Below are 12,382 nucleotides of genomic sequence, written 5' to 3'. Positions count from 1 at the left end.
CCCAAAAAAAACCCATTTAGAAAACTAAACCAAGCAAGAAAATGAATTTGCATTGAAAGAAAATCTAACAAATGATACTCCAGTCACTTGACATTGAAGAAGGTTTGAAATAAATCAATGAATATTCTATGTAATGCTCAAGATTTTCACTTGGGCACCCACAAACACATGAAACTACATAAGCCCTTGTGGGTTTGGGCTTTTGCTTCTTCTTTCTCATCTTTGATACAAATAAGTACCTGAATTCTCTCCGACCCTTGCTCACATTGTCCCCTTCTCTTCTCCCTCTAGACCTTCTTTCTCTCCTTGCACCGCTATTTCTCTCTCTAAAACCTCTCTCTGTGGTCGCCATTCCAGCCTCTTGAAATCAATTTGCTTAAAAGGCAATGGATTTCTTGATGGGTGTTGCCAATTAGAGGTTTTCAATTGAAATCCTCATCAGGTTTGCGGAATTCACCGATTTTACTCAATGTTATTGCAAATTTGATGTTGGGGGATTTTGATGTTGTTTGTTTGATGTGAAATCTGCTTAATTGTATGTCCTACTGTTTCCGCCTTTCTGTCGTGCACTTCCGTAACTTCGATTGTAGGGTTCTTGATGTTAATCAAAGGGCATTCCTTAATTCGTTAGCTAATCCCCCCTTTAAGGTCGATCAATGCTCATAATTGGGCGCCCCTGTTGTATCTAGATTATCGATGATTGTAAGGTCCAATTTTGGGTGTTTTCTCTGATCCATACCCGATTACACAAAGGGCTTTGTTGTTGTTACCAAAACGTTGTTTTGAACTTCAAAAAGACGCAATCTTTAGTGTTCCCCTCTGTTTCCCCCCCTTTTGGGTGGTTTTCTTCGGCTTCTTGTCTCTTTTCATGTTTGGTTCTTTGGGGATTTCAGAAATGAATCGCAGGGTTAGACGAAAGTGTGCTAAAGGAGCCCAAAAATTGGATTTATCAACTAACCCCGAAACCGAGGATGCAGATTATCTGAAACTAAACGAAGATGGATTTGTTGATTGGACCCGTTTACCCGATGACACTGTGCTCCAACTCTTCACCCATTTGAACTACAGAGATCGAGCAAATCTTTCATCAACCTGCAAAAGCTGGAGATCACTCGGATCTTCTTCATGTTTATGGCAATCATTAGATCTCCGGGCCCACAAATGTGATTGGGGGATAATGAATTCATTAGCTTCCCGATGTGCAAATCTTGAAAAACTCCGGTTTCGTGGTGCTGACAATGCTGATTCCTTAATCAATCTCAGGGCCAAAAATTTAATAGAATTAAGCGGAGACTACTGTAGGAAATTGACCGATTCGACCCTAGCAGTGATTGTGGCCAGACACAAGCTTCTAGAAAGCCTCCAACTGGGGCCCGATTTCTGCGAAAGGGTCAGCAGTGATGCGATTATTGCCATAGCTTTTTGCTGCCCGAAGTTACGTAAGCTTAGGCTTTCGGGCATCCGGGATGTGAATGGAGAAGCTATAAATGCATTAGCTGCCCACTGCCCGAATTTGACTGACATCGGGTTTATTGACTGTTTAAAGATTGATGAGGTGGCGTTAGGGAAGGTGAATTCAGTTCGGTTTCTTTCGGTTGCGGGGACCACTAATATAAAGTGGGATTTGGTTGGTGAAAATTGGAGTAAGCTTCCGAATTTGAAAGGTCTAGATGTTTCTAGAACTGATGTGTCAAGAAACATTATCGTGAGGTTCTTTTTGCCTCTAAAAGGTTTAAAAGTGTTGTGCGCGTTTAATTGTCCTTCTTTGGAAGAAGACACAACGGTTTTCACAAAAACAAATTGTGAAGGGAAAATGTTGCTTACTTTTTTTAATGATACTTTCAAAGAATTGTCATTGATGTTTCCAAATGCTAAAGATCGTGAACGTGAGATTTTCATGGATTGGAGAAGTGAATCGAAGAAAAAAGATGAGAATTTGGATGAGATTATGAGTTGGGTTGAGTGGATTCTTTCACATTCACTTTTGCGAATTGCCGAAAGTAACCCTCATGGTTTGGATCAGTTTTGGCTCACTCAAGGGGCGGATCTTTTGCTTAATTTGATGCAAAGTTTTCAAGAAGATGTGCAAGAAAGAGCTGCAACTGGGCTTGCAACTTTTGTGGTGATTGATGATGAAAATGCTAATGTTGATGTGGGGAGAGCTGAAGCAGTGATGAAAGGTGGTGGAATTCAGCTTCTTTTAGGGCTTGCAAGATCTTGGAAAGAGGGTCTTCAATCTGAAGCCACAAAGGTTGAATCTTTAAACTCTTTTTCATGTTTTCTTGAAATAAAAACGTAGTCTTTTTGATAAGTTGATTGTACTCAGAACATAAAAGTTTAACATTTAATTATATATTTTGTAGGCGATAGCAAATCTTTCAGTGAATCCTGCTTTTGCAAAAGCAGTGGCGGCAGGTGGCGGCATCACCATTCTTGCAGGCTTAGCAAGATCTATGAACAGACTGGTGGCAGAAGAGGCAGCTGGAGGGCTTTGGAATCTATCTGTTGGGGAAGAACACAAGGTTGTTTTTTTTATTATATTTGTTTGTCAAATGTCAAACCTTTGACTTTTTTTTTATTTTTTAATTTCATATCTTATTAATGTGAATAATTTTGTTTCAGGGAGCTATTGCAGAAGCTGGTGGCATAAAAGCTTTAGTGGATTTGATCTTTAAATGGCCTAGAGGTGGTGATGGAGTTCTGGTATGTGATGTCATATGTTAAAAAATGTAAATTTTTTAAAGCACAATGTTGTAATAAACAAATCAATGAAACTACAATGTTGTTTCTTGAAAGTAGAAAAGATGAATAGGGTATAACTAAAAAAGTAAAGGAATCCATACGTATATCGTGTAAGGAAATTTCTATATCTAACTTTTGCATGATGTTCATTTCTTCTTCTTATTATTTAAAAAAAAGATTTTGTTGATTTTTAGGAAAGGGCAGCTGGAGCACTTGCTAATTTGGCAGCTGATGATAAGTGTAGCATGGAAGTGGCAACGGTTGGTGGAATTAATGCTTTGGTAACACTTGCTCGAAAATGCAAGCATGAGGGTGTACAAGAACAGGTAATAAAATAATTAAATATAAAATACCATTTAAAGGTACACTAAAAAGGCAGGATTTGGCCGGAATTGGAATTCAATTTCATTCCGATCATATCTTTGGTTTGAGGGATCTTTTGGATTGCAGGCGTTTCAACTTAAAAACTCACAGAATTCAATCGACAGTTTTTCCACCATGTTTGAAAAAAGACTCAAATACCCTTCTAACCCTAGACTCTCACAAGTAAAAACCTCTCACATGTCAATTTTCTTTCCCGCTTCTCACGCACGAATTCCATTCCGTTTCCTGCCAACCAAACGTGTGACAGAATTCAAATCCTTCAGATTCCAATTCCTTTAACAGATTCCAATTCCTTCCACTTCCATTCCGATCCTGTCTTTGATTTGCGGGATTTGGATGGAATTTTCTGTTCGAATTCACAAAATCCTTTGATGATGGATTTCAACATTTCATTCCAAAATCCATTAAATTTTACATCCCAGCTTGTTCACTTCACCTTGTTTGAAAAAAGACTCAAATACCCTTTTAACATTAGAATCTCATTTCATCGGCCTTCCCTCTTCCCTCTCACGAATTCCATTCCATTTATGCCTACAAACACGTAACAGAATTCAATTCCTACAGATTCCAAATCTTTTAACAGATTCCAATTCCTTCCAAAACATTCTGTGAATCAAGAATTTGACAAAAATATTCAAACTTCATATGCAATTTCTTATTTTGTAATTATTGTTGTAGGCGGCTCGTGCATTGGCTAATTTAGCAGCTCATGGAGATAGCAACACCAACAATGCTGCAGTGGGACAAGAAGCAGGTGCTCTTGAAGCACTTGTTCTACTTATTCGTTCTCAACATGATACTGTTAGGTATTTGAATTTCATTATTTTATTTTATTACTTTTTTTTGGTTAAATGCAAGAAAATAGCAATGTGCTTTGTTTATTCTAGCATCCTACTTTCATTACTTTCTACAAGATTATACTCATAAAGATGTGCCCTTTTATAGCAATGTCATACAAATACAAAGCAATTTTCATTTCTATTATACAAAAAGAAAAAAAGAAGTTGAAAGTACACTGCTATAATTGGGTAGAGTCCTCAAAGTACAATGAAATTAGGATGCCATAATACACATATGTGTAACAACATTGCTATTTCTTGCTTTTCACCTTTTTTTTAATACTAGATTGGGAAACAATTGCCCTTTTAGAAGTATATTTGTTATATAAAAAAACTTAATTTGTGCTTCAATAGGCAAGAAGCAGCAGGTGCATTGTGGAATTTATCATTTGATGACAGAAACCGAGAAGGGATTGCATTAGCTGGTGGTGTTGAAGCCTTGGTATGACACCTGTCACATTAACTCATTTGACTGAAAAAATGTCATAAAAGGAATTTTTTTTTGAAATCATTCGTCACATTTATTTGATAAATTGCTATATTTATCGCAAGACCTTATATCACTATCAACCAAAAAGTTTTTATTAACAAATAACATCCATAAAAGAGACATAAAAATCAAGATCTTTTTTTTGCCTTTTTGAGCTTCGAAATTGTGTGCTTTAGGGTTCAAATTACAACATATCATTTGATCTTTTATGTTATGTAACATCTTTGCTTGATCAAACTTGATCAAATTTAGGGATCATGGCTTCTTGCTCATGAACCCTAAATTTTCGTATACGTAGGGTTTAGTGTTTTTTGAATATAAAATACGTACATTAAGTTTTTTTTTTTCTTTTACATGTGATTGTTAAGGTTGCTCTTGCACACTCGTGTTCAAACGCCTCTCCAAGTCTTCAAGAAAGAGCAGCTGGAGCTCTATGGGGATTGTCGGTTTCAGAAGCCAATAGGTAAATGCAAAGATTATGTCTTCTTTCTTTTCCATAAATGCCCTTCAATTAAAGCATGTGGCTTTTTTTTTTTCTTTAAAGCTATTACCTAAATACCCTTTTCCATCCAACACAAGTATAGTAACATAATCAATTAAGATGCACCCTTTCTATACAATCTCCAAAATTGTATACCTACAAAACAATAAATCCAATAAATCATATACGATATTTATTTTTTTACTTTTTTTTTTCCTATTTGAACTCATTTTGTGGTTATTTCATCTTTATTAGTATTGCAATTGGACGTGAAGGGGGCGTTGCACCACTCATAGCCCTAGCAAGGTCTCAGACTGAAGTGAGTAACTCTTTCTCTTTCTAGTTTCTATAAAAACATTTCATAGTTATGCTTTTTATCATTTTTCTTCCTATTACATCATTGTACTTTGAAAAATCTAACAAATACAAATCGATTTTCACTACAATTGGGTAGATTTTTCAAATTATAATGTCCTAATAAGAAAAGAATTAAAAGTACATTATTATTTCTTTCATTTAGCCCTTTTCATACGTGTTAAGAAAGTCACATTGTTTTACCTAAGCGAGAGTCTTTCTATGCATCTTTTTTCTTGCATTTTGCCAAGAGATTGTTTAAGGGACTAAAATGGACTATCTTCTAATCATAAAGGGGTAACCTTACCTTACTAGTTTCTCGGGTGTCTGCCCTAAGATGCACACTTTTAGATTATTTTGAGAAAAAGGTCCACATTTAAAACTTTTAATGTTGAAGTCATTTTTTTATCGAACATATATGTCACATTAGTTACTTTCTCCTACATTTGTGAAGTTTCATCATATGCATGAGCAACATAAATGAAAGACTCATCGATTTATTTGTTACTAAGGAATGAAATAACAAATAAAAGAAAGGACTAAATGCAATAAATTGCAATGTACTTCTATTTGTTTGTTTATCATAACGTCCTACTTTGATTTCTTTCTTTCACAACATTGTATTTTTCAATCTTTTCCTTATTAAGACATTTTTCTTTATGAATTATGGCGTTGTACATTCATTTTTTTTCTATCAAGACATTATTGCACTTTGAAAAATGTACCCGATTGTATCACGCAAATTGCTTTGTATTTTTTAAAAGACTAATTGATTTATTTATTACTAATGATTGAAATAACAAATAAAGTAAATGACTAAAATGCAATAAGTACCAATGAAATTTCATTAACTTTATGTTATAGCATGATTAGCATTCCACTTTAATTTCTTTCTACTCCCAAATTTGTGTTTTCAATCTTTTTCTTATCAAGACATTGTATTTAAAAAAATCTATGCAATTATAACATTGCACTTTAACTACTTTCATTCTTTTTGTTATTAAGACATTGTACTTTGTAAAATCTACTCAATTATACCACTGCAAATTGCTTTCTACAATGTTGTAAACTTGTAATAGAAAGAAATGAAAGTAGAATCTTATTTAGGATCTAAATTTCCGATTACAAACTGGATTTAAATTTTTTTTTTTTGGTATGATATCAGGATGTTCATGAAACTGCTGCTGGAGCTCTTTGGAATCTTGCTTTCAATCCAGGAAATGCTCTTCGTATAGTGGAAGATGGAGGTGTTCCTGCTTTGATTCATCTTTGTTCTTCATCTTTATCAAAAATGGCACGTTTCATGGCTGCTTTAGCTTTGGCATACATGTTTGATGGCAGGTAAATCTTCAAATGGAATTATTTTTATAAATTTCTTGATTACTTTTGTCGTGTTTTTTATTCAATTGCTACCGAGTTTTGTATTTTGAGTTTCTTTGAAGAAGTTGAATTGGTTTAGGTAGTTTTTTTGTTTGATGGAATCAGAGAAGGAATGTGATTTCTTCCATTTTGTTAATTTTCATTCCTTAGCCAGAAGTTGTTTTTATTTATTTATTTATTTTCATTTCATTGTGGAATTGAAAGAAAAATTGTGGTATATAACCCGATTTTATTTAGGGACAATGCTCTAAAAAGGTAACATAGTTTAGATTATGTACATATTTAGTCACTTAGGTTTATTTTTGTACATATTTAGTCATTTATGTTTTTTTTGTACACGTTTAGTCATGTATGTTTTTTGACCATTAAACGTAATGGTCATATGTGTATAAAATAAAACATAAGTGACTAAATATGTACAAAAAAACATAAATGATTAAATGTGTACAAAAATAAACGTAAGTGACTAAATATGTACACAATTTAAACTATGTTACCTTATTAAGTCATTATCCCTTTTATTTATGTATTTTTTAGTGACAAAATATCTTTTAAAAGTAATTCACTATTTAAGTTGAATTACAATCTCTTTCTTTAAATTAACTAGAAAATATATTTTCATGATAATCTTATTTGGTTTTTAATTAGCTTTTTATTATATTTATTTATTTATGATTATAAATAAAAAGTTCATTAATTTATAAATAATGCATAGAATAAAAAAAAGTTGTTTGTTTTGCCTACAACATTTTTGAAAGAACGTGCCTCCTATTTTGTTATTTTTCATTCCTTGGCCATGAAGTGTTTTTTGTTTCCATTTCATCATGGGATTGAATGAAAAATTGCAATATAACATATTTTTTATTTAACTTTTAATGACATTTTTTATAAATAATTTCATGGTTTTATAATTAAATAATATATAGATTAAAGTTAAATAAAAGTAGTGGATTTAGTAGTAGAGGAGTACCTAGTAGTATAGGTCCTAGTTTCCTTTTCACTTTTTGTGCTTTTCATACAATATTTACCTTTTTACTCTTTTTCCTTTCTTTATTCTCAACTTTATTGCTAGTATCGGCTTTCTGCTATTTTTCATTCCCCATATGGTTTAATGTTTCATATTCCAAATGTCATCTATGGAGGCAATCTCTCTACCCTTTGTTGTTGAAAATTCACTACATTCCAAAAAGACAACCAAACATGATCATGGAATGTAATGACTCATTCTGTTCATGTGTGTTTCCATTCCATACCACCAAACACCCTTAGGTTTTGTTTGGTATGATGGAATGGAATCACAAAGGAGTGAAATGAACAAGGTAATGGAATGAGCGAGGTAATGGATAATCATCACATTCCATTGACATGTTTGGTTGGCTAGAAGGAATGGAACGAGTCATTCAAACATTTATATAGCTAAATAAATTGTTGTAGTTTATTATTTCATCTAAAATATATATATTAAATGTATATCAAATAGTTAAAAAAAGAACTATACGTCATCTCTCAAGGAATGAAAAAAGATCATCTCTCCTCTCACCCATGGAATGAAAGTCAGCCTAGGAAAAGGAATCACATTCCATTCCCTCTTCGATTACAACATACATAACACCACCTTATATTGTTTTGTTAATGTTTTTGTACAGAATGGACGAATATGCCCTTGTGGGGAGTTCAGCAGAAGGTGGTTCAAAGAGTGTTGGTTTAGAAAGGGCAAGGAGAATGGCATTGAAGCACATTGAAACTTTTGTGCTCACATTTGCTGATCCACAAGCCTTTTCTGCTGCTGCCTTATCTTCTGCTCCTGCCCCTTTGGCACAAGTTATAGAGTCTGCTCGTATTCTTGAAGCCGGTCATCTACGATGCAGGTATTCTCTCTTTTCATACAAGGGCATTTTAGTCATTTCTGTTGTATGTATGTATGTGCATCAATATATAGACTTGCATCAATAGTATCCAAATGGAACTACCATGTTATCCACTGCATATAATGTGAAGTTTCTATTTAGCGAAGGACATTTTAGTCATTTGAGGCGTAAAAGACGATTGAAAAACTTGGATAGGTTCTAAAGTGACAAATTGAATCTTCATGCTATAGATCCACTGCTATAATAATATGATGAAGTTTCTGTTGGTCAAGGGCATTTTAGTCACTTTAGGCCTAAAAACCTTGTGGGAGGCTTTGTATGGCCTTAGCTTGACCAATATGCCCCTAATCAATGTGATTTTCGTGTTGGAAATACTAAATATGATGTTCTTGTTAGTGAAGGGAATTATAATTAATTTAGGCCTACTTTGAAGTTCAGGTAATGAAGGGCATTTTAGTCCTAAACTCTAAATTACCTCTGACTAGCAGAAATGACTAAATTACCCTCCTTAACCGAACGTGACTAAATTATCCCTTACTACTTTACCAGTAAGAATTTTTATGTTACATTCGATGCATACACTTCAATATTATTCAAGTGTTTTCTTTTTCATGAAAAAGCCAAACAATAGGCCTGAAAAAACAAATGGAAAGGTTGGACACTTGGGCTGAAATGTCCAAAATACCCCTGGTTTACATTTAACATATTCTATTACTATCCTCAGCGGAGCCGAAATCGGACGTTTTGTATCCATGTTACGCAACCAATCCCCTGTGCTCAAAGCATGTGCTGCATTTGCACTTCTTCAGGTAAAAAAAATCTATCAAATTGTTTATCATAGCACCATACTTTCATTTCTTCCTATTACAACATTATACTTTAAAAAATATACCCAATTATTTCTTAAACTTTTTATAAGAAAAAATTTCAAAGTTCAATGATGCAATAGAAAGAAATGAAAGTAGAATGCAGTAATCTTACTCTAATAAATAAAAATATGTTGCTATGGATTATAAGTTATTTTGAGAATCACAATTATTGTGTGAATGTAAGAACGATTCTCAAATGTTAGATCAAAAGAATCAATGGTTCTTAATTTCTTATGAAAATCACAAGGAAGGTATTAAATACTCAAGAATCAATAAGAATCATTGATTTTTTTTCAAGAATCGTTCTTACATTCACACAATAATTATCATTCTCATATGATCATAACTAAGGTTGCTATTTATTACATCTAGCCCTCTTTCTTTATACTGTTAATCTCATAAAAACCCTTATATTTTTTTTTTTTTTCTAGATTAAACCTCAATTTTTTTTTGCCTGAAAAATCCCTTGTATTTTTTCATTTTTTCCAATCTGGTCCTTTTAGTCATTTTTTCCAAAAAAAAAGGTTAATCTCATAAAAGACGTTATATTTTGTGTTTTTTCCAGATTAAACCTCAAATTTATTTATTTGCCTGAAAAATCCCTTGTATTTTTTCATTTTTTTTCCGATCCGGCCCTTTTAGTTATTTTTTCCAAAAAAAAAAAAATGTAAAACGTGAGGGTTTTTTTCAAGAAAACAAAAAAAGTTAGAGGGTTTATTTGGAAGCATTTAGAAGCCGAGGGTTTTTTTCGGAAACAAAACAAAGTTGACGTCTTTCTCGGAAAAAAAAAATGAAAAAAATACAAAATCTTTTCCAAGCAAAAAATAAAATTAAGGTTTAATCCAAAAAAAACCCCAAAATACGTCTTTTATGCAATTAACCCTTCTTTCTTTACACATTGCTTAATTTTATTAAAGTACAATGTCTTAATACAAAACAAAAACAAAAATAGAAAAGAAACAAAAGTACATTGCTATTTATTGGCCTTAACTTATTCCAAAATTTGAAATTTACAGTTCACTGTTCCTGGTGGGCGGCACGCACCGCACCACGTGAACCTGTTGCAAGTCTCGGGTGCACCGCGGGTCCTGAGGGCTGCAGCCGCTGCGGCTTCGGCTCCATTAGAAGCCAAAATCTTTGCAAGAATTGTGCTCAGAAACCTTGAGCATCACCAGATAGATTCAGCAGCTTAGAGAAAAACTTAAGTTAGTGAAGACTTAAATTAGATAGTGTCAGTCAGTAATAAAGTCAAAATATATCATATCATATCATATCATATCATATATTTATATATATATGCTTATAACTCCCCCCCTTTCTCTCAAACTACATGGACCATGTGTCCTTTGATGGCTATGCTTCTTGGTTGTAGATTTTATGGACCACAACTCATTGAGTTGAGTTTAGTCGAGTCGAGTCAGAGTCAGTTTGTATGACTTTTCTTTGATTTTGTACTTAATAACTTAATCTTCTTTTTTTTTTTTTTTTTAATATTTTTTTAATCAATTTGCTTAGTTTTGTAGGCCTGCTTTTAATACCATCGGTTTTAGATAGATCCTTCATAATATCCTTCATAATAAATGAAAGTTTTTTTTGCCACATGTTAATCTCTCATGAGTTCTGACACTTGTCATTATGTGGTATTTTTGAAATAAATATTATCCATTTGTAAATTTTTGATTTGTTTCAATTTTTAAAATTAAAGTCATACTTATATATATAAAGTATTAAATATCATATATATTATATTAAATTGCAATAAATATGCTTCTTTCTTTCTTATTTTAAAGTTGTATATTAAAAAATATTTTCTAATTACATTTTAATTTAATGTTTAATCTTTTTTTTAAATCAACCCGTGTAATACACGGGTCTCACACCTAGTTAATTATAAAAAACGGGTTAATGTCACGAATGGGTCAAAAAGATATATATATTTTTTGTTTTTACAAAACACCGTTGTTTTAATTGTATTTTATGAACAAAAGTTCTAGTTGCTTATCTTATGATTATATTTACATATTCTTTAAAGAATAGTGGTTTGTTAAAAAAACAAGTAGTTTGTCACACGACATTAACCCTATAAAAATGTTACACTTTTCTTGATGTAAAAGTCTTCATAAGCTCGGTATTGTAGTTTTCTGCATCTATTTGTATGTTAGGAGTTAATGTAATAAATTTGATATAATTAGGGTTAATGTAATAAATTTGATATAATTAGGGTTAATGTAATAAATTTGATATAATTAGGGTTAATGTAATAAATTGGTAACAAACTATTTGTTCTTCTGTAATAGTACACCATTGTTTTATAAAAGTTAGGTTAGAAGCAAGCAATTGGAACATTTTGTTTGCGAAATACCATTAAAAACCATAAAAAAAAAAAAAAAAAAAAAAAAAAAAAAAAAAAAAAAAAAAAAAAAAAAACAAGGGTATTTTGTGAAAATAGAAGTACTTCGCTGCCTATTTATGACATTAACCCATATGATATTATGTTTAAAGCGAAATCTATTATACTTCATTTATGTTAGGCTAGGCATGTAAGTTCCTTGTGAATTATTTCTTGATCGGGTTAATGTTTTGTGAAGCTATTTCAGGTTTCTTCTTTTGAAGATTATTCATCTAAATGACTAAACATGTCTATTATGACTTTACAACTGATTTTTCTCTAAATCTTTATAATCTTTGGATTTCTCATAAACTAAAAAAACTAGTTTTGCTTATTATGTTTGATGGTCTTTTGATCCGAATATAGTTTCTATAGAAAGTTTTTCATAGTTTTTCATTTTCGCGTAGCAACCTCTTTTGCTTTTTCTTGTATGTTTTTGTTTCTTACAAGAGTTGGTTATGACCTCTAATAAATATATTCATACATTTAGTGTAATATCATTTTCAATCAATCTAGATGATTATGCTTTCATATTTCAGATATTGGTTTTTAACATGTAGAACTGCTTCTAAATATCAAAATAAAC

At 32.2% G+C, this 12,382-nt stretch overlaps 1 protein-coding gene across 1 annotated transcript; it reads left to right on the top strand.

Moving 5' to 3' along the window:
* The first annotated feature begins 214 nt into the window (after window positions 1–214).
* Window positions 215–10,888, top strand: LOC111877372 (protein ARABIDILLO 1). The gene is made up of 12 exons (XM_023873899.3): window positions 215–2,251; window positions 2,364–2,522; window positions 2,623–2,703; window positions 2,937–3,068; window positions 3,805–3,932; window positions 4,320–4,407; window positions 4,824–4,918; window positions 5,192–5,255; window positions 6,456–6,631; window positions 8,317–8,538; window positions 9,263–9,347; window positions 10,424–10,888. The coding sequence occupies exons 1-12, from the start codon at window positions 869–871 to the stop codon at window positions 10,598–10,600; spliced, it is 2,790 nt and encodes a 929-aa protein (XP_023729667.1). The 5' UTR covers window positions 215–868; the 3' UTR covers window positions 10,601–10,888.
* Window positions 10,889–12,382: the final 1,494 nt, after the last annotated feature.

This window comes from Lactuca sativa, chromosome 3 (genome assembly GCF_002870075.4).
Source record: "Lactuca sativa cultivar Salinas chromosome 3, Lsat_Salinas_v11, whole genome shotgun sequence".
Lineage (NCBI taxonomy): Eukaryota > Viridiplantae > Streptophyta > Magnoliopsida > Asterales > Asteraceae > Lactuca > Lactuca sativa.
The sequence above is the reverse complement of the archived record's forward strand: the minus strand, read 5'-3'. Positions and strand labels throughout refer to the sequence as shown.

What these genes read in the sequence shown, in the direction of transcription:
- LOC111877372 (XM_023873899.3), top strand. Translation starts at nt 869, where the DNA reads ATGTTTGGTTCTTTGGGGATTTCAGAAATGAATCGCAGGGTTAGACGA. An exon ending in GAGGTGGTGATGGAGTTCTG is followed by an intron (nt 2,704 to 2,936) that starts GTATGTGATGTC and finishes GTTGATTTTTAG; the next exon opens with GAAAGGGCAGCTGGAGCACT. An exon ending in TCTCAACATGATACTGTTAG is followed by an intron (nt 3,933 to 4,319) that starts GTATTTGAATTT and finishes GTGCTTCAATAG; the next exon opens with GCAAGAAGCAGCAGGTGCAT.